We start from the raw sequence: 26,168 nt of genomic DNA on the forward strand, positions 1-26,168 counted from the left end.
AGTAAAATGGAGAAGAATCTGGCCAAATTCACTATAGTAGGTTAAAAAGGTGTTGGATACTTGCCTCCTACAGGGTTTGGGGGGGGGTTTTGTGATTTCCAAGGTTTGGTTTCTCGGTTATAATTAATCCAGTGACAGCTCTTGGAGCAGCACCGATCCACAGAGAGATGCCAAGCAAATGGCTCTGCTCACTGTCCTGGTCCCCAGTGACAAACCCCTGACAGAACAGGTGCTTCCCTTTACCCAAGGCCCTTCAGATCTGCTCCAGCAAGCAAATGCAGGCAACCTATTTGATAAGGCTGAAATAATCATCAAACTGGATACCTCTTATAACCAAGGAAATGAACTCTTGGACTTTGTGATGCCCCTCCTGAGCTCCACAAGAAGATGAACTTTTCCAGTCCAGCGCACTGGCAGTGCTGGATGTAGAGCACCAAAGCATTTGGCTTTCTACAACAATTCTATTTCTTTCTGCAAGAAGGAGGCAGCACATCCCAAGGGCACCCTTCCATTCACCTGTGCAGATGTATGTTTTAATCCTCTGTCCACTGGGGTGTGCAGAAATGTCTCTTTCCTTACCTGCCTCCCTCCAAGCTGCTGCTGCTGACCTGCCACCCAACCGCGCTAACGGGGATGGCTGCAGCACCCTGGCCTTGGCCCAGGTGAACCAGGGCTGCCTCCAGAGCAGTGCCACCACAGCAAACAACAGCCCTGTGTTTGCTCCACTGCTGATCTGCTCTGCCTTTGGGGACCTCACACCTCCTCAGACCCCACTGCCAGCCAGCCCCAGGCTTTGCTCAGCCCTTTACACCAACATCAAGTGAGAGCGGACTGCAAAGGGAGGCAGAAAACCAGGGCCTCTGTGGCCAGCTGGGCAATAAACAAACACCTCCACTAATAGGATTAAACCCTTGCTAGATTACAAATGTGTCAAGTTTACAAACAATCAGATTGGGGCCATGCCCTCAATTTGCAGCACTTGATGCTACAGGTGGCAGCTCTGGGGCAGGCACACCGAGCCTATTGGCACACACATTTGTATCTGGAAGTTCAATATAATGCCCTCATCCTCTCCAGTCAGGCATTTTCCTATTTTCCTGTCAGCAAATTGAGTGGATCCCTACCTCAGTCCCTCTGTCCAGGTTCATTTCCCTGTCACTTGCTGCCACACTGGCGACTCGTGCCTGCTGATGGCCCTGCACAGTGGAGAAGCAAAGTGCAAGCTGGAGCAGATGTCTGCTCAGTGAGTAAAAGAAAAATCTGAAAATTACCTCCAGAGAAGTGGAGGAAACCTGGGATTGGGAGATTGTTTTGTGTTCTGCAGGTAAACAGACAAATGGCTGGATGAATAAAGTTCAGTTCTGCTTGGAGATTCTCGGATGAGATTTGAACCCCAGTATTCCTCGCTGCTCCTGTCTGTCTGTCCAGTACATCCTTGTCAATTGATGAGCCAGAGCAGGGTCTCAAAAGGTGCTTGTCTTACCCTCCAGTGATGCAGCAGGAGCTTGGGTGGCTGACAGTCCAGCTCTGACCCGTGCCAGTGGCACAAACAGAATGAAAACAAGATTATTAGGGAAGCACCTCTGAGGAAAATATCCCTTCTAAGCCATAAGGCAGCAGAAGTTATTTCTTGGGGCTCTGTCCCGTGAAACACAGCTCCTCTGCCACAGCCTGAGCAGCTCAGCTTTTCCACGGGGCTGAGGGAATTCCTCAAAGGATGTGCTGGGACCTGGGTTTCCTCTCTGCTGCTGGGGAGATGTGTGAGCCCAGCTCCACAGAGATGCTGCGTGCCCAGCCCCTGGCAGCCCCCTGCCCTCGCCTCCCCTCTGCTGAGAGAGCTCTGCTACAAGGATGCAGTTGCTCAGAAACGATCCTGAGCTGCTGGGTTGGGATAAACTAGGGGAGATTTGTTTTCTTCTGCACATTTTGGTTTTTCCTCTGCAGCCGTGAAGAGGATGAACACTGAACTGCCCGCCTGGAGCTGCCTCAGATGCTGGCAGGGAGGAAAATAATAAAGGTTGTTTTGTCTGGTGCCTAAGTGGATAAAATGGCAGATTTGCCCTAAGAGAAAACTGGGTATTTTCTGAGACAATGCTCCTGCTCACAGTATCATGCTCAAAATCCTCTATACACCCTTTCCAAATGCATTTTTAAACTGTTAGCACTTAAACAAGGGACAGAAGCAACACTGTTAGGAAGGACAAGGGAAAGCAATATGAACTACATTACTTTGGTTTTAAAAGCAGCTTCAGGAACAGATTATCAGCCAGTGTAAGTCAATAAATCTACACTCTTTTTAATAGAGTGACCCAGGCTTATATGAGTTCTTCCTCTGCAAAAAAACACCTCAGACCTTCCCGTTTACAGCGTCTCAAATTCATGCTTTGGGGATATTCCATTGTCAAGAAGGATCTATTTTTCTAACAGTTCTCTTGCAAACATATCCCCAAATGTGACAGCCAGACAACTCTCATACCAGCCCTGCTAATGGATTTCTGCAAAGTCTAGACCTGCATGCTCTGTGCTTTGGGAATATGTTTGTTTTGAGTGCTACCAGAAATAGCATCTCCACCAGCGCGCCATCAATTACATGGGTGCTACCCACAAGTAATTCTTTCCCAGCTCTCCGCTGAGAGTTCAGCATCTTGCTCCCAACTAAAAGGAGAAAAAGGGACAGAAAAGGGATAGGAACCTCGAGAACCATGCCTAGTTATTACAAACACACTGTGGCACTGGGGATGTTCCCAGTCTAGGGCCGAGGCTCCCACCTGCAAAGTGTCACAGAGCCTAATCTCTCCCTAAGCTTGGGCATTTTCCCTCTTACAGATATTATTTAAAATCTGAAATAAGGCTCAGGCAGCCCCAGCCATACCCATTTCTGCATTCAACAAGATGCACTGTTTTTATGGGAGAACAAGCAGAAAGTGCTGAAACAGCACTGGGCAACAGAGAACAGGCCCTGCTCAGGCACCTCTAGTACAAGAAAATGCTGATGCAGGGCATCAAGACCAGAAAACATCAGAATTGCTTTAGTCAGGCTGAAAAAAAAATGGCATGCAATTATCAAAACCATTAGAAAAGGCTGTTTTTGCAGGGGATCCTCCCAGAGACTCGATTACTGCCACAGCTGCCTCTGCATTTCTCAGGGGTTCCTTAAAATCACAGAGTCCAGTCAGGGCAGGGACATCTGCAGGAGGGGACAGACCTGCACACAGGTCACTAACTAATGCTAGGCACGAGTCAAATAATACAAAATAAAAGTAGCTCTTGGGGATGCTGTGACCTTTGTGTTACAGATGGGTTTATTCCAAATGACAGAAGCATTTAAATGACTGGGTAATGGTTTCCCCTCCAAAACTGCATTTCTTGCTACATCAGACATTGCTGAATCCTAAATTATAGTTTGTCTTTAAGTAGGTTTTTCCAGTCCTTGCTCCACAGGAGCTGGCTGGAACAGTGATATCATTCCTAAGGAAAAGCCACAAACTTTAAGTGAGCTACAGTCAAATTCAATTAAAAACAACACAAGCATTTAGAGTTACAAAGAACAAAACTTTCTACAGCCAGCTGGCCTGGAGGGGGGAAAAAAAAACAACATAAAATCAAGGCTTATTTTGTGTAGCAGCAGATTTTGAGTCAGTGTGCTGGCATTTTGGATGCAAATGCTGCAAGGGCTGCACGGGGAGAATGGACTCTGCTGAGAATGGGGATAAAGGCCTGACTGTTGAAGAGCCTCATTCGTGCACTGGTGAAAAGCAAACCCAAAGTGCAGAGTGGAGTAACAACGGGGCAGACAAAGAGCAGCCCAGAGGGGCTGGAGCCACAACAAGAGAGCAGGCAGGGAGTAACAAGCTTCTGCGGTGAGGATTGAAGTAAAACAAAAGGCTGGTCTGGAAAAGCTTTGGCAGTGGCAAAAACAAGACACATTTACACAGGTTTCTTCCAAATGGCCAGCTGCTACTTGAAAAGCTGTGCACACATGGTGCTGCCGTGCCAGGTGAGACCCACCCCGCTCAGGGCACGAGGAGGCAGAGCATGGGGGAGTGATGCTCCATAGCAGCACATCCAGGTGATTAACTGGCACCCAAAATTATCTCCACCACCAGAGATACAAACCTGGCCCTTCTGAGGCTGAGAAAACGAGTCTTTGTGTGTGAAGCAGTTAGCTCCCTGTTGTGAGGGGAAACCAGTGTATCCTTATTGTCAGAGGTGACAATTCAGGAGCAGTGCTGGTTTCCCCCTTGTCATGGAAGGCATTGGACCATCAGACTGAGGTCATGGCCTGTGGAAGTGTTCTGTAGACTTCAGTGAGCTTTGGACAAGGCTCTGCAGCTGGGCAGGAAATAAATCTCTATGCCTGAGAGATTAATGCACATCTATATAGAAAAAGATGAGTCCAAGGCACTGCCCAGTCCTTGCCACGTGCTCTACTCCGGCCTTTTTAGCAGTTCTTTTTTTAGTATTTTTAGTACTTCTTTGAGGTTACATAATAATGTAAATTACAAGTTTATTCAGAATGACACCACCTGCACTGATGGACACCTCCTCCAGCCTGATCAGTGTAAACCCAGGGCTCAGGGAGCCGTGTCAAGCTGCAGGGCACAGCCTGGATTGCTGCAGGGCTCAGGAGGGAATCCTATTCCTCCCACTCCTGCAGACCCCAATCTATTGCCCAGGGAGCGTTTCCAGCCAAAGCAAAGAGGCAGCCAGGGGCAAAATGAAGGACTCGGTAGGTTAATGGTCTCATTTGGTGTGGCAAATCCTCTGAAATCCACTGACAATTTAGGAACATAATCCCCTCTCTTTTATTAGTGACATGCTTCAGTCTTCCCTACAAATCCAGAGCTTCCCTAGTACCACAAACTTATACGCAGTGATTTCCCTCAAAAAGGATGGACTCCTCAAACTGCCTGCTAGGAATGTCTTTGCCCCTGAACACAGTGAGGATTAAGGTGTGAAATTCCTATTAGGGCAAGGGGATTAGGCTGTTGCATTTACATAAGGATTTGACACAGAGGATCAGTCCATCGCTCCCTGACGCACAGCCCCCGTGAGGGGCTAATAGCTGATGTTTCAGCAAACAGGAAAAGCTCCTCCTTCACAAATGTACTTACATCCTCCTGCATGATGCTGCCTGGAAAGGCCAATTCCCTCCTGATCCCTTCAGTGATCGCTGTAAACCCTAAAGCACGAGCTAAGGGATTGCCCCGATTATTGTCTCCGTGCCTCCGAAGCAGCGCACCCGAAACCGCTGGATTTGGAAATCAACAAAATCCATGCAAATACCACACATGCAAAAAGTATCTGGGAAGCACCAGCTCAGGGATGAAAACCGTGCCATGAGTGCCTGTATCAGAGTGACAAAATGTTTTCAGGGCAGAAAAAAAGAGATTATGGCTTAAGTATGTGTTTTTTAAGAGAGAAATTCCAGCCCGGCTGCTGTTTCTTCAGTGAAAAGGTTCATGTGGTAAAGCCCTGTGTAGGCATGTGGCCATAAATAAAAGGTCCAAAGCCCCCAGGTGTCCACTACAACACCTGCTATGACAGCTCAGGAGTGTGAGGCTCTAAAATTCGGAGTCCTCATTCTTACAATCAGATCAGGAGATCACACCAAGGAAGCCCTTTCCCTGCATGCTACATTTAGCACTCAGGCAGGTTTGTTTCCACTTCAGTTCATGCTCCTCAGTCTTTCTTGACTTTAGCCCTGGGAGCAGAGCAGCCCAAACTCTCAAAAGGTACTTTTACTTCTCAGTACCTTCAGGACTTTTGACCTGGGAGGAAAATGCCAGAAACCAACCCCACTTTCTGGTCTTGAGTTGAACAGCAGACCCTTAGTGCATTCATGCATTTCATCCGTGAACTGTAAACATTTAGAGTTTATCTGTTACCACATAGCACCTTGCATAAATAAATTACCAAAAAAGCCATTAACACCTGACTAGAATCAACAGATTATTCATTGTTCTATCTTTCACAACATCCGAGGAGCAGTGTGCTCTTCTGAGGCAGAGGAGGAGTCATTCACAGCCATTTCACAGATATGACCTGCACAGCACAGGATTATTACAAAGAATGAGCAGGCAGGCAGTCACACACTGGATTAGGGAACAATGATTCATAAATCCAAATCCCCGTCTCACATGTTGCTTTTATATAGAACCTGGTAAAAGCCTGCCTGAAGCAGCAGTGGAAATCACACCTTTTCATTTCATTCCTGCATTTCGGAAATAAATGAAAGGCCACTTCTGGCTCTCGCTGTCACTGCCCTGACTCGGGAAGAAAAAGGTGCGTGCTAAAGAAGCCATAAATAGCATCTGCTGGTGCTCCCTTTTCTGTCCTGTTGACTTTGATTCGGGTCCTCGCAATTACTGGGAACAAGAGAAAGACAAATAAAATTATCCCAGCTGTTTGTGGCGGACAGCCCTGGCCTCCCAGCTGAGAGCTCTTTGTGCTGCTGAGAGCATCACCAAGCAACCAGCCCTCGCAGCTGCCAGCCTGCAGAGAAGAAGTGAAAGCATGACTTATGGAAAGGAAGCACACGTGAAGGCTGGGACTGAATCAATCTCAGCTTTGTCTCCTGCCTAAATACGGCACCAGAGATTGCCCTCGGTGGATCTCACCCGCTGAGGGGGGCAGGACCCGGATACTTATTTTGTTTTAGATGCCAGACCCTTGCAGAATTAAGAGAAGGTATTCTGTAAGCTGTGCAATGAAAAGAAGGGGGATTCAGTCTGTTGTGATGCTGTTGAGACTTCTATTCTCTGTCAGTCTTAGCTGGTGGTCCAAAAAGCAGCAGAAGGTGGCCCACAATGCCAGAATGACTGCATTGTCTCAGCTGTAAGTCATAGCCACGTGTAAGTTAAGTGGAGGTGAAAAAAGATTGTCTGATAATTGGAACAATATGGCAAGGAAAGCAAAGCAAACAGGAAAATCCCCCTGCACACGGGGTGGGGGTGAATAGAATGGGAGGAGGGGAAATGGAGAGATAAATGACCATTCAAAGTGTGCTCTGCTTGTTCCTGATTGCACAGCACTGTTTAGAGAGGGGCAATAGACATTCCTCCTGCAGAATTTAGGCAGAGAAACCTTCCCTGAGCCACAGCATTCCCCAGCTCCAGCAGCCTTACAAATGAGTCCTGTTTTACCTGAAGGCAGCTAAGACAGAGATGCGTGAAAACTCTTCCAACCTGGACATTAAAGACAAATTGACAAACTCATTTCATCTCCCTGTGAGTTTAAATGTGTCACAGCAGCCCAGTCTGAAAACAGCAAATTAATTGCCTTTCTGGTGGTCCCACAGTGCAGCTGAATTCACGCCAGGAGTCCCGAGACCCACTCCTGAATACCTGCAGCACACTGCCACTCATCTGAGACATCAGATATTTCCTGGGGCAATTACCTTCTGCTTTGGACAGAAAGCAGGGCTTTGTGAGCTGTGCTGAGAAGAAAAAAATGAAGATGGTTTTCACTCATTATGAGATCTGTAAAACAGTGCACTTTTGGCCCAACTTTATTTTTTTCCTTATCTGCTGTCCATTTTACCCTACACTGAACACATGCAACTGGAAACAACCCAAACAATGAATGTCAGGGTCAGACAGCATTTTTCCCCAGCATCTCCTTTTTGGAAGAAAGAGCCTTCTGCAGAAATGGAGTAAAATGGAGCAGTTCTCCACTGCCTGGCACTAAATCACTACCTGCTGCCAAGAGCAGTGCAAAAACTTTATGAAGAAACTCATGATACGGATGAAAATTCAAGGAAAAGCAGACATTTCAAGAGCTGTTCTCCATTTTAAAACTGCAAGAATTGCCAAGACTATAAAGATCTCTCTTGCTCTACAGTGCTAAAAATAACATTTGCCAACAACTCTGTTGAATTTCTCCTATAAAATTCAGCCTTGTGGCTTTCATTTTGATGGTGAAATGAACACATCATTTTGCAAACCTCCGTGACTGAGGTTGTCTAAAATGAAGGAAATCCCCGGTACCATTTACTCTCAAAATATTAAAATTCACTAGAAGCAAGAAAGATGCTTCAAACTTCAGCTGGTATTAAGAGATGTAATTTCTTGTTTCTAATCCATTATGAAGGGCGTTCAAGTAGGCAAGAATAATGTTCTTAGATCCTAATGTTGGCTACCTAACTCGACTCTTTGATACACTTCATTTACATGTAATCCTGCAGCCTGCCAGCAGTTGATAAGGTTTCTGATATCTGCACATTTGAGGAAGAGAAGTTTAGTTCATGATGGGCTAAAGCTGAGCTCCTTGATGGAAGGCTGCTCAGGTTTAGGGTTTCACACAGATTTTTTTGCTTGTCTGCAAATGCTTCTCAGCATCTCTCCCCAAATAATTCATCTGCCAAGTTTAAAATTCTTGACTAAGTTGAAATGGCTGCACTGGATTTTTACTTTTTTCCCCCATATCTCCTATTAACACTGGGTGGTGGGGAGGAAAGTGAGGGGTGTATTTTTCTCTCCATTTATAGTATCTGGGAGATAAAAGGAAAGCAAAAGTTATAGAAGTGGCTGAGAGAAGCTACAAATTCTGAGTTAGTGGCTCTACAATCTGACTGAAGGATGGACAGGTCCATATCCACCAAGAACAAGACATTTACAAGAGCCCAATTTTTATGCCCTGCAAAAGGCAGGGTCATTCCATTCAGTTTTGACAAAACCATTTCAAAGGTTCCAGCACAGAATCCTAAAACAGTTTGTGTTGGAGGGGACCTTTAAAGGGAATCTCATCCAATGCCCCTGCCATGGCAGGGACACCTTCCACTGTCCCAGGCTGCTTCAAGACTTGTCCTTGGACACTTCCAGGGGTCCAGGGGCAGCCACAGCTTCTCTGGGCACCCTGTGCTAGGGCCTCCTCATCCTCATTGTAAAAAACTTCTTCCTCTTATCTAATCTAAATCTACCCTCTTTAAGTTTAAAACCCATTACACCTTGTCCCAGGTTAAAAATGTGCTCCCATCTTTATGATAAGCCCCCTTTATTTACAGAAAAGCTGCACCAAGCTGTGCAGTGGGATAAGATGTGGAACCTGGCTGTAGAAATTCAGGGTATTCCCCATCTGCAGAGCTACAGCTGGAGCTCCTCTCAATATCTTTGCACACCTGGAAACTTTGGGTCTCCCAGAGGAGTGAACCTGGCAGCCAGGCCCCCTCCATAGCCCAGCCACAGTTCAAGTCCCAGGTTCAAAGCTACAGGCACAAAAATACAGCAAGACTGGGCAGCAGGGGGTGATTCAGCACTCAGCACTCCAGAGAAAACAGGCTCTGGCCATTTGTAACCCCCTGGGTGTCTCACCAAAGCCCCAGCTCCAAAACACAGCATGAACACGAGTTCCCAACACCTGCAGGAGCCAACCCAGCCCTCCTGCACGCTTCAGAAGATGGGAGCACAGCACAGCCACTGCAGCAGCTCTTTATTTCCTTCCATACTCTGAGACACATCTGAGAATGTGGAGAGGTGAAGTGGAAAGATAAATGGAATACAGCAATATTTTTAAAAGCTGCTCCTTTCTGCGTGAATTTTGAATGGATACCATATGCTTTAGCATGCTGTTCTGATTCTCTAAGATATTATTTACTAGCTTGCCTCAGCAAGGCAATCCTCTCTCCAGAACAGTTATTTTTAGTTAAAAAGAGACAAATATAAGAGTAATTTCTACCAGTGCTGCTTTGAACTTAGGATCATCCATTACACTGCCTGTTCATCTCAGTCTCCCAAGTTTTTTATTAAAACACTCCTTTCATCATCCTCACCAAGTGCTTCCCCCTCCAGATCACTCTGGAAGATAGTAAAAACCACTTGTTTCTTGATTTTTTTTTTTTTTAGTCTGATAAGAAGTTATTTCTACCCTGCTTTCTTCTTCTAAACCTGATTCAAATCTGTGATAACATTTTCACTTCTTAGCACTACCTCAGGTTTTCTTGATGGAGCCTTTCTTTCCTCGTGAATTTTGAAGTCCCAATGTTTATTGGCTCTCCCCCACCCATGGTCTTATTATTTTATACTAATAGATCATCAAGATGGAAGGGGATTTTGCATGATAGAGCACTTTTTTCCCCCACAATTTTATCTTTCACTTGATTTATCTAGCACACAGGCAGAGTTTCCTGGTGTATTTTCACCACCAGACACACAGAGGAGATCAGGTCCCATTAGTCCCACTCTGCTCCTCTTTCTGCACTATTTTGGGTGTGAGGGAGTGAGGAAGAGCACAAGAGGTGATGTCAAGAGTGCAGGGGCACAGCAATAACTTGAGGAAATGCTTCTTTCACAGAAGAGTGCTCACACCAGGAGATGCTTTCCTGAACCCATTTCTGTTCCCTGTTCAGAGAACCTGAATAAAGACAGCAAAAACAACACCTGCAGCCATAAACTGTTCTGCCAGGAGCACAGGGGGGTGTTCCAGGTGGGGGACTGGACTGCTCTGTCACAGCCAGGGACTGATGCCCATGGCCAGGGATTAATGACCACAGGCAGGAATTGATGACCACAGGCAGGGACTGATGCCCATGGCCAGGAACTGATGCCCATGGCCAGGAATTGATGACCACAGGCAGGGACTGATGCCCAAGGCCAGGAACTGATGCCCAAGGCCAGGAACTGATGCCCAAGGCCAGGAACTGATGCCCAAGGCCAGGGACTGATGCCCAAGGCCAGGAACTGATGCCCAAGGCCAGGAACTGATGCCCAAGGCCAGGAACTGATGCCCAAGGCCAGGGACTGATGCCCAAGGCCAGGGACTGATGCCCAAGGCCAGGAACTGATGCCCACAGCCAGGAACTGATGCCCAAGGCCAGGGACTGATGCCCACGGGCCCGAGCTGTGTGTCCTGCAGCCCCAGGGGATGGAGCACCAGATAAGCAGCACAGAGCAGATGGTGAGGGCAGGGCAGTGTGGAAGGAGCCCCAGTCCTGCTCTCCCCTGCTGCCCTGAAGGCTCAGGGGCTGCATAATTATTGCTGTGGAGCCAATAAAAGCTCGCTGAGCTCATTGTCCTCCAGATAACAGAGCTCAGACCTGGAGGACTGGCAGGACTGACCTCTCATGCCAGTTCTGACTGGAGCAAAATCCCCTGGAAAAATCCTGCTAATGAATGGGACATATTATCTCATCTTCCCCACGTCTGGTTTTTGTTCATAACTAAATCCCTCATTTGGGAAAAAAAAAAAAAGAAAAAAGAAAAAAAAAAGCAACAGTGAAAGAAGGATAGATCTTACACCCACTCTAGCTGAAAAAATGTTCTAAAGTAGTTTTCAAGATTAAAAAAAAATACAAAAGAACCACAAGCTAATACACACTAATTTCCTACTTATTTTAGAGTATGTGGATAATTTAAAAACTGTTAGTAACAATGAGATATACACTTATGTCAAAGAATGATGTAAGAGTAAGCAAACATTTTCAAAGTGCAGTTAAAGACCACAGTGAGATGCCTTTGGTTTTGGTTTATTAGGGTGAGGGAACAAAAAACAACAACATGGCTCGAGGATAAGAGAGCACAATAGTCCCTGGGATTCTTTAACTACAGGAAGAGTTTAGATTGCTTAGACAGCAAATTGAGCTGCAGAGCTGTGTTGTACAACACTTAATAAAATGTATTTATACAGATAAAAATGTGTTTACTCACCCACACAGCTCTTACAGTTAAGCAGGGAACTAGGACTGGGTTTAATAATATAGATTATTATTCTATATCCACTATAGAACATCCAGCAAGGCCTGGCTGCACACTCACAGGGGACAGGGTGTGCCTGTGGCTCACAGCAGCGAATGCTCTGGTTATTAGCCCTGCTTATTCCTCCCTATTCAGCCTGAGCAAATCTCCAGGAGCAGGCCTGCAGTTCCAGCTCTATTTTAATCGATTTGCTGCAGCCTGAGGAGCACTGGGACAGCCCTGAGCTCTCACAGCTCCTCTCTGCACCACCCCAAATGTGCAGCCCTACCTCAGCCAGCTCTGAAAAGCTCCAGGGATTGCATCCAACTCTTTTTTTTCTCTCCTCAGCTCCTTTAGACACACTGTTTGACACACGTTTCTGCCTGTCTTTTGTCACTCCTGGCAGAACTGAGGGTGGATGGAGGCTGCATCCTCTGCACATCATCCCTCCTTCCCTTCCTGACCCATAAAAACACCTTTGTTGTCACTGGCAGTCCGGCCAAAAGACTGAGGAGGGTTTTGAAAACCCCTCACACTCACAGGGCCCTTTGCAGCACAGAATAATCCCCTTAATATTAAATTAATAATTAATTAACATTTGAGCTCCATCAAGATGCAGGGACTACACAGAGAAATGAATAATCACTAGCTCAGGCCACGTTTGAGAGGCAAGGAAGAAGGAAATGCTGTTGTGCTGGCTGACAGCTCTATCACACCATTTCTCAGCAGCCTCTGTTACCGGGTTGTTTGCCTTTATTCACACCTAGAGCAGACTTTTCCTGGAGAAAAGTGTGAACTGTGCCATAACTTACCTGCCACTGAATGAAAACAGCTTTTTGGTTGGAGGCCAGTAAGAGCTGAGAAAGGAAAAGAAGAAGTGTCTTCAGGCAGTCAAGAAAAAGAGGTGAACTCGCAACAAGATGTGGAACAGGGCACCAACCCACATGAGAATCCAGAGGGAATTCCCCGAGGGAATTCAGGGGGTATTTGGTCAATCTCTGAGCTACTGGAGGTGAGGAGAGATGAGCAAAAATCACACGTGATGTCACCCACAGCCTAACACTAAGGACCACCAGAATCAGCAAGACATTTCCCCATTACAAACAGGGGAAATTCACATATTGATAATCATATATTGATTATTTCAGGTGTTCAAAATAAGACATTTACAAGAACCCTCGCTCTGGATATTTTAAGTGTAACCATCTCCCTCCCAGAGAAGGAGGGGCTCTCATTCACACTGGTGGGATTGCTGCTGAAGCATCAAAAAGGAGCCAGAAACTTTAGTTTCATATCATGACACAAACTCACAATGGGAAAAACAACAAGGCTTTCTTGGCCTGTCCACAGCTCCAGATATTCAGCCTTATTTCCCTTGCTCATTTTCAGCCCATTTATTCCGAGATAAACCCTCGGGCACTACAGTGAATAATCCTCTTCTCCCTTGGGATTTGGAGTGAAAAGGGAACACGTCACTCTGTATGCCAGGGAGAACTGCTAAAATAAAGATGCTACTGAGGATGGAATTTTTAGCACACGTCTCTTTTGGGGTGTGAATAGCAGCAGGATGCAGTACCAGGGGCCACGTACTCCCAGGTCACCAGGTCAGCTCTGACTGCATCTTTCAGTAATTTTGACAGCCTGCCATCTGTGACAGGAGGAGCAGGTGTTCATCTGGAGCCTGGTCAGTGAGTGGCTCTAAAACCAACCATTTCCAGCAAACAGCAACTCTGGAGCCTGCTGGTGGACTGGGAGCCTCGCTACCCTGAGAGAAAAATGGATTTAGCAGAGATTTTTACCAGGATGTGTATAACAGCAAGGTGCCAGTGAGCAACGCAGCACCAAAGCCCTGTGCGTGGCAGGCAGGAGGAGAACACCTCCTCCACAACCTGAGAGTGAGGCAAAGCAATGGCAAAACACCCAGCAAAGTCTGCAAGATGATGTCGTCCTCCACTGTCTCCCCTTGCTCTACACACAGAATTACAGAATGGTTTGGGTTGAAAGGGACCTTAAAGCTCATTTAGTGCTACCTGGACATTGCCAGGGACAGGACAGCCTGTGCCAGGGCCTCATTTTTTCCCCAATGTCTAATTTAAATCTCCCCTCTGACAGTTTAAACCCATTTTCCCCTGTTTCCATCACTACCTATGATGGGGAGTGGTTAGAGACCAATGGCAACCAGGTGAGTACAATGCCCACAGGAGAACAGGTCTGATCAAGAGTTCAGCTGCTCAGATCAGCCTGTGCCTGCTTTAAGAAGCACAGGAATTAGGATTCCCAGAGTTCCAGCCAGGCCCCTCTTCACCCAGATCCTGTGGCCCACAGACCCGAGGAAACAGAAATTAATAAGCATAAGGTTCCTAAAGAATATCTCAGAAAGTCTTCTGAATATTTTATTGTAAGTACTTAGACACACACTCATGGAAGCTCAGCTTATTCATTCTAGTGAGTGCTAAAATCCTTGTGGGATACCTGCAGACTAATTGGTTTTGTCTGTGTTAGTGTCTAGTCACTGCATGATTCAGGAGGTGCTGAACCTCCAGCTTACCCTGAGAGCTCCCTGAAGATGAAGAACTAGGCTGTGTTGTCTGGCTCTGTAAGTGACTTGGGTTCAGAAGTTCTCCAGTCCATACATTATTACTAATCCTCCTCGCACGGCGCGCGGCCGCTGCAGAGGCGTCATCTCACGCGAGCGCCCTAAAGCAGACATCTGCAGCAGCCCTGCCAGGCTGGCAGCTAATCCCCATCCTGAGGGATGATCCTGAGGGATCCTGCCTGCTCCTCTGCCCACCCTCAGCTGTCCTCTTGCTATCAAAATGGGAGATTTACGTGGGGCCTGGCCAATGTCAGCGGCGAGCAAGGAGCTCCGAGAGGAAAGGGCTGAGGAGCAGATGGAAACCAGAGCCAGGTTCCTTGCTCCAGCTTTGTGCAGCAGGGAGGGAAGGTGGGACTCGCTGCTCCCCTTGCTGCTGCAGGAGCTTTAGCAGAAGGTGGGATGCAGAACACACTTGCACCCCTCTCCTGCTCTTCCCCCTGACTTCCTTCGAGGCTCAACTCCAGCTTTACACGAGTGCATGGAACTGCACATTCTGGGCAGTTTTTTGGTATCCTGAAGGGCAGACAGCGACTTAGAAGGAGGAGTTGTTCTGACATCCTTCCCCTCAACATGTGCAGTAGCACAAAGCAATTTGTTCACTCTGTAACCTTGAACCTGGTGCCTCAGGGTGTGAGTTAACTCCTGCCAGGGCTCTGGAGGGAATAGGTTCCCTCTGATCTTCCAGCAATGCAGATGTCACTGGGTACAGTCACACAGGTGTCACCTTCCTCCTGAGCACCAGCCACAGTTTACTGCTGTTGGAGTCATTTTTATGTTTTGGTACAAACCTTGTTCCATGTCTCATTGGTACAATTTCATTAATACAATCAATAGATCTACATTACCCTGGAAGAGTTTGGTCCCCTGCTGTTATCAACCCTTGAGTGATTAATTTTTTACTACTTTTTTTTTTCTTTTTTCCAAATACCAGCTTAAAATCAGTGCAGCAACTCCAAAGTTTGGTTTCTCCAGTGCAACTTGTAGGGATCCCTTAGTGTAATATTTAGGAGATGGTTTATCAACAAATTTATTGACTTTGATCACAAACCTTAGACCTTAAACTTTCTGTAAGCTTTGTCATCCTGCTTCTCCCTGGCTGCTGCCCTTCCTTAGTGCAGGAAATCTGAAATGAAATGGCAACTTCTTGCCTGGCCAAGAGAGGTGAGCTGGCCCCCAGGGCATCAGCTTTGCAAACACAGGATGAACTCCCCTCATCACCTGCCACTTGATATCCTTATCAAAGCTCAGGCTGCTAGAGGGGACCATCTTATTAAGACTGGAAATTCTTTTGGGAGCGCAGTCACAAGTGCCCTGACATATGGAAATGGATGTAATTTCATCTGATGAGACAGCTAACACTCAGATGGAGCAGCAGCACATTGTCTGGGCAAGGGAACAGCCAGTGAGCGAGCACGGGCGACTTCTCCCCGTGTTTGAAGGTTTCAAAGGCCAGAGGAGATCACTGCATGGTATCATGGCTAAAACCACAATCTGTCCCCTGCTTGTTGACCAGAATATCTCTTTTTATGTGCAGCTGAAGCGTACAAGATCTCCCTGCTCTGAACAGAACCTATTCTGCTTATTTTTGGTGCTGATAATTGTTGGGTCACACAATGGGGTGTTTAGTTAATTAAGGCATGGCAATAAAACAGCTGGAGAAAAAGAAGAAACCCCACACAACAAAAAAAAATTATCTTAATGCTAAAGTACAACTGAACATGTCTGATGAATTTCTGTTTATGCCAGGATATCACCAAACTCAGCCAACAACCAAAAACAAAAAAGGGACTGATTTTTGCCACTGCATCTCTTCGGGCACTTGGCCGAACAACTCACTGACCCTGGAATAAAATACAGGGCAGGAAAAGAGAAGCTCAGCGTGCACAGAAGATTCATCAGCTTTCACAGGTCCCTCAAAAGCAGAAGCAATGCAGGCAGACCCCACCTGCAAAGCAAGGTGCTGACAGCAGCTGCCAATGATGGAGCAGCCTCCTCTTCCCCAGAGAACACCGACACATCATGCACCACAGTGAGGAAGGAGCCCAGGCATGAGCAGGACAGTAAATCTACACAACCTCTGCAAAGTCTAGCTCAGCCTACTGCATTCAAAATATCTGAATGCAACTTCATCCACGGTCTCAAATTCTGCTTTCTAATTTGGTTTGCTAACGATGCGGGGCAGGAGCTGTCATCATGTGTCTCTAAAGCAGCCAGAGCTCCCAGGAATCCAGACTTATTTGGGACATTGGATAGAGCTAGGAGTTTAAAAAAGGAGGAAGAATCTACCAAAATAACTGTTTTCCAGCATGATCCACAGGCCTGGCCAAATTAAATCCTTGAATGTGTGTATTTTAATTGTAGGTATTGCACATCTCAACACTACAACAGTTGTAGTTGTGGAACCAAGCACTGAATTTGGCCCATTACAGCATTTGTTTAATGCACTGAATTCTTTGACCCACACCATTTCCTGTACAGCCATGGAAGTTCCAAAGTTAAATCTCTCTTGTGATCCCCTGTCACCACTCATTTTTGGTCAACTCTTTGAAAAACCTTTTGTCAAACGTGTTTTTTGAGCTCAGGGGTGTGCATCAAGAGGTAATGATTTGCTCCAGGGAGGGAAGGAGCTTGAGCACAGACATTAGAAAGATGTGCAAGTTAAATAAACTACTTAAACACAAGATGCTAATTTAGCAGCTTCAAGGGCCATACTTCTCCAGCCAACCCAAGACATAAAAAGACACAATTTCATTAAGATAACCTAACCCCACTGTTGTTTCGAGTGCTGCATTTATTCAAACACAGCCCACCAGCTCTCAATTAGCTGCTTTGGCACTCCAACTGCAGCAGGTCTGCAGTGCACAGAAATGTAATTATTCACACAGCACCCTGTCACTGCCACCACTGTCTGTACTTCTAAAACATCTTGATTACTCCACTGATGAGCGCTATGGAAATGCCTATAAATAAAATAATCACCTCCCCTCATTAAGTTCCAGCTCGTGGACTGAGGAAGGATGATTTCCCTTTGTACGTTCCTTTTGTAAATTTTATCATTTCACAACAGAGGGAGCAATGTGCCTCTGATGGCACTCAAAGAGACAGACTGTCAGGATCCTTGTCAGTATTTCAGCTTTGAGCAGCTTGCATTTTTGCATGAATATTTCCTCCTGAAAATAAAGTGCTGTTTGTCAGAATCAGGCATGCAGTAATCTCTTTCTAATGTCAGCATCAGACATGCAAAACCCCCTAATGTCATGTCAGGAGGTCAGATTTTATGGAGCAGTATGTCATGGAAACCCCAACAGCCTGCATAAGCTTCTAGCTCTGACTTCCATGCTAAGAACACACATCTGTAATAAAGAACAAGCATTGAAGGAAACCTTCCACTAAAAACAAAGCCTTGGTGAACCAGGTTTGCTCTTCAGGAAGCCTCAACAGCAATTGGTGCTGCAAACAAGTATCAAACATTGAATATCAAACATCCCATTACTGCCAAATCACAGTTTTCAATAGCTGCATTACTGGGTCTGAGATTCTACATTTGCACACACTGAAACTCCCAGCGGCGGCTCCAACATGCAATTGAGTATCTCATTTCATTAAATGGTGAATTATAAAGCCAGAGAAACAAGTTAAATGTCACATCAAGGCTGATCCTGTCTCTCTTTCCAGCCAGAGGTGGAAGGGAATCACCAGTAAACAGCTCAAAGGGGGAGAAGAGAGCAGTCTGTTGGAAGCATCCCTATTTCTGCACCATTCAGAGCAACACCTCACCTCCAAACCTCCAGCAGCTCTCCAGGAGCTGAGGCCACTCACAGGTTCACATTAAGATCCTCCTTCCCAGCTGGGAGAACAACAGGATTGTGTCAGCACAAGCAGGGAACTGCTCTGAGGTCAGATCCAATTATGAAACCCTCTGCAAAGCTGCTGTGACCCAAAGGGCGTGGCCCTGTGCCCAGGTGTGACCACCTCAGGGAGCACAGGTCATCTGATAATCTCCTTCCTCTTTCCTTGGTGTCTCCCAAGGTTTCCAGTGCACCACTTCTGGTGCCACTGCTCATTTCCAGCAGGTTACTGTGTCCATGGACACAGGGACAGGTGTCTAGGGACAGTCACCCTCTCATGGTCAAAATGTGCGTCTGAGGAAGGAAAAGCACTGTTGAGACAAGTGGAAAGGAAAGCTTTGGCAGACAGATGGGATTTTTTTGTGTCTCTGAAGCTGGAACCAGACAGTAACTAATGTGCAGGACACAGGATGGGACAAAGCAAGAATCACAGGATGGTTTGAGTTGGAAGAGACCTTAAAGATCATTTGGTTCCAGCCTCCTTCCACAGGCAGGGACACCAGACCGTCAGGTCAGAGTGACATGCTGCTCTCAGCTCCCACACACTACACTACACTCCTGGATTGCAAAAACCTGCATTGGGGATGAACATCTTTATTTGTAAAATCTGCATTTTCTTGGAGACAGAGCCAGTACTTGAATAATTTTTTTCTAGAGTCAGTGAATTTAAAGCAAAACCATCAATCCCTAGAATAGCCAGCGTCCAAACCCACACAAGAGCTGTGCTGCCTCACTCCAGAATGTGGAGCAGGAAAAATAGTGACAAAAATAAGATCATTCCTCAATTACAATAAACAGAACTGTTAAATCAAGCTCGGAATTGTCCTTGAAGAATCTGGCTCTTCCCAGCTCTAAAAATGATCCCCCACATTCCTTTAAGGCTTTTCATAGATACAGCAATATGAAATGGCTCGTTGCTGCTAACAAGAGACAGATGTTTCCTTCAGTTCCAGCAACACGTAGACATGAAGCACATTTTGATGACCTGCTAAATATTTCTGACTCTTTCTGCACGTTACCTCCTGATGCATTCAGTCAAGGGAGTGCTGCACAGTTCCACACTTTCCCTGCTCGCTCTGGGGCTGGCCAGAAGAGCGTGCTTGGATCAATCACTTTATCTTAGCAAGCCTTCACCAGAGGGCAAGGAAAGTCAAGCAACACGTTTTCACCGAGTGAAGCCAAACTGGAGAGGTCTTCCAGTTAGTCCAGAGCCAGATCAGCTGGTGGCTGTGAGCCCAACTCCCCCTGTTATTTATTGGGCTGGCCCAGAAGACACGCACAGCACGCCGGCGTGCAGGGCCAGCATCTGTTCCACCCAGACCCACGGCTACATTCTTTACTTGGTATTAATATCAGGGAAAATTTAGTAACCTAACCACTGGCATGAGAAGCCATACTTCTAAAGGAACAGATGGCAGCAATCATCTCAGCTTAATTTTAAGCTTCAAGAATTGCTCTGAGTCAGCAAAGCCGCACGACGGGAGGAAGAAAAAGACGTAACATCTGTGAAACCTCCTACCTGCTTCCCATCCAAGGTGTACAGCTTTTTGACCACCCCTGTCTCCAGTTTGATAGCTTCAGTGATGTCAGTGAGGACTTGCTCGAAGGAGTGGGCAGTCTTCTTGTTGAGGAGCACGCGCACGGCCTTGCGGGGCTTCACGCCGCTGCGGATGATGGTCACCAGCTTGGGGCGCACAAAATCCTTGTTCTCCTTGGCCTGGGCGCTGTTGCTGCTGGCCAGGGACTGAGGTGCTTTCTGGTTGGCAGAGGTCTTCACGTTGACAGACCAGTTGGGGTTGACGTTCTTGGTGTATTCCACCTTCTTGAAGAAGTTGTCGGACGAGCAGACGTAACTCTCCCCTTGAGGAAGAAATGAGATTCTACAGTAACCACCAGCTCTGTGCTCTCACCCCACGGATCACTCAGACCATTAATAATTGTTTCCATCAGCACTCCCACAACAGCTCGTTCTTAAAGCATTCTGCCTTGTTTTAATCTTATATTTACGGTTATTTAAAATATTGCTGCTATTTCCAAAAAGCAAGCGAGTCAGCCATCAGCAGAGACATACAATCACATGAACCAGGGGTTAAAAGAGGTTGAGTTATAAAGGTATTCAGCTACCTCAAGATGCAGCTAAGCTTTCCAAGAACTTCAGAACACCAAATTCATTTGACCACCCCAATTATTTTATAAATTTGACAGTTTCCCCTTTATCTTTACAGACATAGGTGCTACTTCAGTGTGCCATTCCCTGCCAAGAGCACACCAACATTCATCCACAAAGTGCCTTCTGCATCATGCCTGAGAAATAATCAGAATCTTGTCCTGAATAGTCTCCACTAAAAGCAGCCTTGATAAATCTAGCAGGCATAACAAATATGCACTATTAGAGCATCAGTGGTTTATTAGGGAACAGACCTAGTGGCAGCTGAGATTAAACACTGCACCAAATACCACTCCTTGATTTACATGGCTGGTACCAACCAAAAATACATTAAATCCAAATTTAGACATGACAGAGAAGAGTTACAGGGTCATTTTAGTAATTGACAAAAAGCCCTTCCCTATCCCTCCCAAAATTAGTTTTAGGCTTTGTCTGTAATTTACAGGATCCTATCTATCTAAGGTTTTAAAAGCACCTTAAAGGATTTGTAGGAGCTTCTTTTGGGCCTGCAAATCTGATGGATGCTGGAAGAGTTATTACTAGAATGAGACTGTAAACCAGTATCCCTAAGGGAATGTAGCTGTCTGGTCTGAAATGACTCAGGCTGCACTGAAAAAAAGTCACTCACTGCTGGAGGAAGAAGCTTTCGTCTCGCCATTAGATAAAATTTTAATAGGAACTGAAGGCATGACATGGGTACCTGTAGGATTTTAGAGTCTCTTCTGGTGTTTTCTTTCTCTGATATTACAGAATTGAGTTCTTCATGTACTGTGATACGTTCGAAATCAAAATACAGATTTAACTATTTTGAAAAACTATTTTTTATAAAAAAAATAAATTCCTTCTTTACCAAAACCAGATTGTCTGCATTTCCCTGACTGCAAACTCCAAGGCTCAGACATCTTTGAAAAGCCTATCCCAGAGCCATGTCTGGTTTCCCATCCACGGATCTCTAGGACAGGATTTGACATCCAGTTGGCAAAATACGGATTTCCAAACATCCCTCTGATGTTCACATGGCCCAGGCACGTAACGTGCCCAGGATAAAATTCATACTGGAACTCCTTCTGCTGACTAAACTGCTCTTCTGATGGAGGCACCAGAACCCACGGTGAGACCACAACAGACACACAATAAACAGATTTTAGCAGGCTTATAGCAGCACTGTGTGTATTTCTGTCCCTATTACTGATCAGGGTGTGATGCCACAAGCAGCCATAGAAAAGATGCAGGATTCCATCTCATTTTAACCCCACCTTTGTACCCAGTTTGCCACCGTGATGCCCACTCGTGGTGTTTACATCACCAGCTGCAGCTCTTCCCCATCAGTTCTATAAAAATGCCCCAAATCCTTGATGAACAGGAAGCAGACATTCTGTTTTCCCTTCTAAAGATGGAATACAAACACAGAAGAGAGAAGAGAGCTGACAAGGTTCACGATGAGCACTCAGTTGGGCATTTTATCAACTGGTGTACTCCAGACTAACAATAATCCCACTAGCAGGTTCTGTTGGCTTGAACAAACAGTAAAAATCTTTATTTTCTGACAGCAACACCCCTCAATAAACCAACCATGCAGCCCTGCCCATAGCTGGAGCTCCTTAATCCCCTGCATTTTGTGACTCTGACTCAATAGAAACTGGAACATACTCCCCCAGAGCACCACACATTATACAAAATTCCCTCTGGGGATATAATTTTCCAGCAGCTTTGAATACTTCAAATCTTTCTGATTAATAAGTGATAAGTTGTGGTTTATTCATCTGCTCCAGCCAAGTAACACCTGGTGCAGAGCAGGCCCAGGCTTCTCTCCAGTTTCCCAACTGAGAGAAGGGCAGCAAGGAGTCGGGAATGCTCACAGGGAATTAACCATCCTAAGAACCTGAGCCCTCCCAAGCCCATAATCCCTGGGCAGCAGAGCCCTCCTAAGTGTGCTCAGCAGAACTCTGCATTATCCTCTGAGAAAAGGGATTTCTCCCTTTAAAAACAGCACTAAGAGATTTGAATGCTGCTGTCACCCCTGTGCCAGCTCCTGACCTCACCTGCACCTCTGCTTCCCCACCCAAAAAACAGAAGTAGACTATCAGCCACTGAAGTGTGGCAAGGCTTGACTTTCATCTGCCTTTGACCTTCATCTGTATTATTTCCACAGTGAAAGAAAGAACACATTTGCACTGTGTTCTGTAGACCTGTGAGGTGCTGGAGCATATTTTCTATTAACAAGTTGCATATTTTAAAGCTGAAGAGATTCTTGATCTGTGTGGTACAGTACCATTACTCTTAGTTGCAGCTGAGCCCTTTTGAATTCCTCACTGCACAGCACAGCTGGTTGTGTGTTTACACCACCTGTACAGCAAAGGCAGCAGTGGCATGAAGGCAAAACTCTTGTGGGGTTTGTTCCACAGATGTGATCTCAGGCAGGGGTGCAGATCCATACATTGGCCTCCCAAGGTGTGCTCACACTCACAAGTGGAAAAAGGAATCTGTCCTTTCTCCCTTTTTCTCATTTAACCCAAACCCCAGCAAATAAAATCCTGCTCTGTTCTAAAACTGGAGAGAAATTTCCTTGGAGTGCCACTCTGGAATAGCAGTTCTGAGCAGCAGCTCTTCTCAGCATCGTTTCTGCAGTCACAGCAGCACAGCTCCAGGGAAGAGGAGCTTTTCTGTCTTTTACTCCCTGACCTAAGGATGTGCTTTAACTTCATTTAAAAACCACTTCAACTAATGTCTTCCCTAAGTCAGCTTATGACTCCCAAATAGCAGCAAAATCACGGCTCACATTCCTCACTGGCACATGCATTTGCCAGCCAGGAACATGCTTTCCACAGAGCATTTCACTTCCCACAGTGGGGTTTTAGCCAAACCTTCCCATGGTGGTAGCAGGATTGAGCAAGCATGAGCTGAAGACCTGTGAACTTTCCAGCTTTTAACTGCACCATGTGGCCAGAAGATCATAAAGAAGAAATCTTACAGGGAATAGAGCTACCATGGAGGCAGGAGTGGGTTCTCTGTGGGTTTTCTGCCACATCTGTCTGTGCTAAGCCTGAAATGAGAAGTCAAGGTGTACAGCTGTGCCAGCCACAGAAATGTGACTGGCAGACACAGTGTGACAGCAGAAGATGTGCTCAGCATAACAGAAGGAATGAGAAGGGGATGTGAGATCTTGTCACGAGCAAAAGATACGGCTCTGAGAAGAATATTGCTCCCCAGCCCTAAGCACAAAAATCTGTGCACAAATATTTTCAGGAGCCAGCAAGCAGCTGTGCACACGTGCAGAAATCCCACTGCAAGCCATGAGAAGGTACAGTGGACATCATCAATCCCAAACAAACCCCAAAAAGGGAGCCCCAAAGAGACACACTCATGCCCTGGGGCTGGGGAGCATCCCTGTGGTGCCAAGGACAGGGTTTGTTCAGGGCAGGGCCAGCTCAGAGCACGATGCCCTTTCCACACTGCAGAGCCAGAGCCCGCAGGGGGATGTGCAATGTCACCATGCCAGGGTGCTCCAGACGTGTCACAACTCCTCTCCTGCCACCAAAGCAGCCAAGGCATTTCCTCACTCCTCCTGCCTGCCCTCAGCAGTGGCTGGGCTGACTGCAGACCTCAGACCTCCCGTCATGAGCATCATATTTGTCTTTTGAAGCCAGGCTTGTATCACACAGAATTACTCCAGCTTCAAGTGCATGACACATCCCAGCGGCACCGATGTGAGGGAAGCACAAGGAGATTATTCAGCTCCTAAAGAAAGGATGATCTCAGCAAAGATAAGGTTTGCCTTAGAGAAGGTTCCTTAGAAAAACCCCTAAGCTGCAGATGAGTGCTGATCCTCCAACCCTCTTACAGCAGCTCCCTGTGACAATACCAAAAATGCCAGGCTGTGCTTTCAGAAAAAGTCATCCTTCCTCAGCATGCACCAGCAACTTTCCAAGGATAATGAACTGCGGGCAGAAGTCTTTAGAGAAAAATCAGGAAAGCCGGATTGAGGCCATTTTGAATGTCTAAGTGTTAACAGTTATTCCAGGAACAGTCTCTGTGGGCAGCAGTCAATTATTGTGGCTGTCAGCTCTGCAGTTGCAAAGTTGAGATTGTGCTGCTGTGCCCAGCTTTTATGTTTCATGGAATTTACCAGGGCTGCAGCAGGAATTAAATGGACTTAACACCTTGCAGAGTTCATTCCACATGGTGTTGGAGGAGGCCTTGAGTTTCAAATGCATGAATTTGCTGTTGCTTTATGAGTTAAAAACTACTCCAGCATGGCAAAATGAACCCTGGAAGAGCTCCCTTCCCTTGGCTCCTCCATGAGCAGAAGCACCTCTTGTTCTGCTGAAGAAGGGGAAGAAATACTTGATTTAAAATCACCTTCAAAACCACACTTAAAGAATTTTGGGACCACACCAGTCCCAGCCAGGATGAGCAAGCAAATAAAACAGAAGCTCACGGAGAAATTTAGTTCTGTGGGATGTAATTAGCTGAGCTATCAGGCCAACAAACACCCACAGAAAACAATTCCACAGGTTACCAAGGTTTCACTATGAAACTACAGGGATTTCACTTTTCCAAACTGGAACACACTCGCTGGGTGGAGATTCCAGGATGTTTCCTATAAACCCCTCAGTCCCAGCACACACCAGACTCTGCACAGTTCCAGGGTGGAGCCTCTTCTGTGATTACTTTAAATACTCCTGGACAAGATTTTGGAAAATATTCCCAAGGGCATGACAGGATACAAAAAGCTTGGAATCACTTTCTGGAATATCTCACACAGCCCAAGAACATTTGCAATGAAACCACACTGAGCAAAACAAAATCCTACTCAGCTTTTTCTAGTGTTTGATTTGAAACAAGGGCAGATTTCAAATAAACAGCCCAGGACAGGGCATAAAATGCACCCTTGGATGTGCCTTGCATTCACTCCCAGGTCATGCCTCGCTGTCCATTTCATTATGTCAACAAGCTGAATATGAGAAAGCAGCAAAATTATGGAGAGGGCTAAAAAAGGCTTTTGTCCCACAAAGAACTCATTTACGGGACAATGGGGACTGGCACAAGAGGCCAAGAGCAGCATTTCTTGAGCCACCTCTTTGCTGCTGGAGTCAATGCACAACATCAGCTTCCACCTCAACCCAGGCCTCCATTCAGAGACAAAAAATAATCAGAGGTAGGACAGGTGGGACAACTTCTCATCACATCAAGTCTGCAAGAAGAGGCTCAAAATGAACCAAGGACCAAACCACCCTGTCCAGACACCAAAGGAACTAAGTTTTAGCTGAAACTTGGATGAAATGCCAGCTGCTCTACCATCATCGTGAGAAAGGCTGGGAAGGATGGCACATGATTATTTTAGCATCTTCCATATGCAAGTTTTATCACAGCACAAGGCACAGAATTATCTGGTTTTTTTTACAAGTGACTCACCAGTAAATGAAGCTACATAAATCAACTTCCCAAAGCCCTGGACACTGGAAACAATTATATATGAAGGGGAATAAAGCTCACCTGGTGCTCTTTTCCAAAAGATTCATCTGGCATGATAAATAGCAGCACTTGGGGCCAACATCCCAAACTGAAACAGCCAAGGCAGTGGGACACGAGTGGGAGGTGCTGTCAGCAATTTGATGCTGCCCTGCACTGAACCAGCATAGAGATTAAGAAGGAATGCAGCCCTAATCAACACCAGCAGGTGCATTATTTACAAATATATTAAAGCTGAATGCTGAAAATAGGAAGTCAGGATTGAGACCATGACTACAGTGATGGAAGATGGCTGCCAGGACTGAAAAGGGGAAGAAAAAAATGATCAGGTGGGTGGATTTTGAGAAAAGGTCATTGGGAGATGAGACAGATCCCTGGAAAATAATGGGAAAAGCAACCTGTGACCAGTGAGGGAC

The 26,168-nt window shown here is 46.1% G+C and overlaps 1 protein-coding gene across 2 annotated transcripts in view; it reads right to left on the minus strand.

Moving 5' to 3' along the window:
• The window catches only part of DCX (doublecortin), a 77,295-nt gene that overhangs the window by 45,625 nt on the left and 5,502 nt on the right, over window positions 1-26,168 (minus strand). For both annotated transcript variants that reach the window (XM_014256538.2, XM_014256537.2), the window contains exon 3: window positions 19,633-19,973. In XM_014256538.2, coding sequence (XP_014112013.1) covers window positions 19,633-19,973 — 341 coding nt within the window. The remainder of the gene's footprint in view (window positions 1-19,632; window positions 19,974-26,168) is intronic.

The sequence above is a fragment of the Pseudopodoces humilis genome, chromosome 15 (genome assembly GCF_049639895.1).
Source record: "Pseudopodoces humilis isolate 2021_Gansu_Grassland_sample_001 chromosome 15, ASM4963989v1, whole genome shotgun sequence".
Classification (NCBI taxonomy): Eukaryota; Metazoa; Chordata; class Aves; order Passeriformes; family Paridae; genus Pseudopodoces; species Pseudopodoces humilis.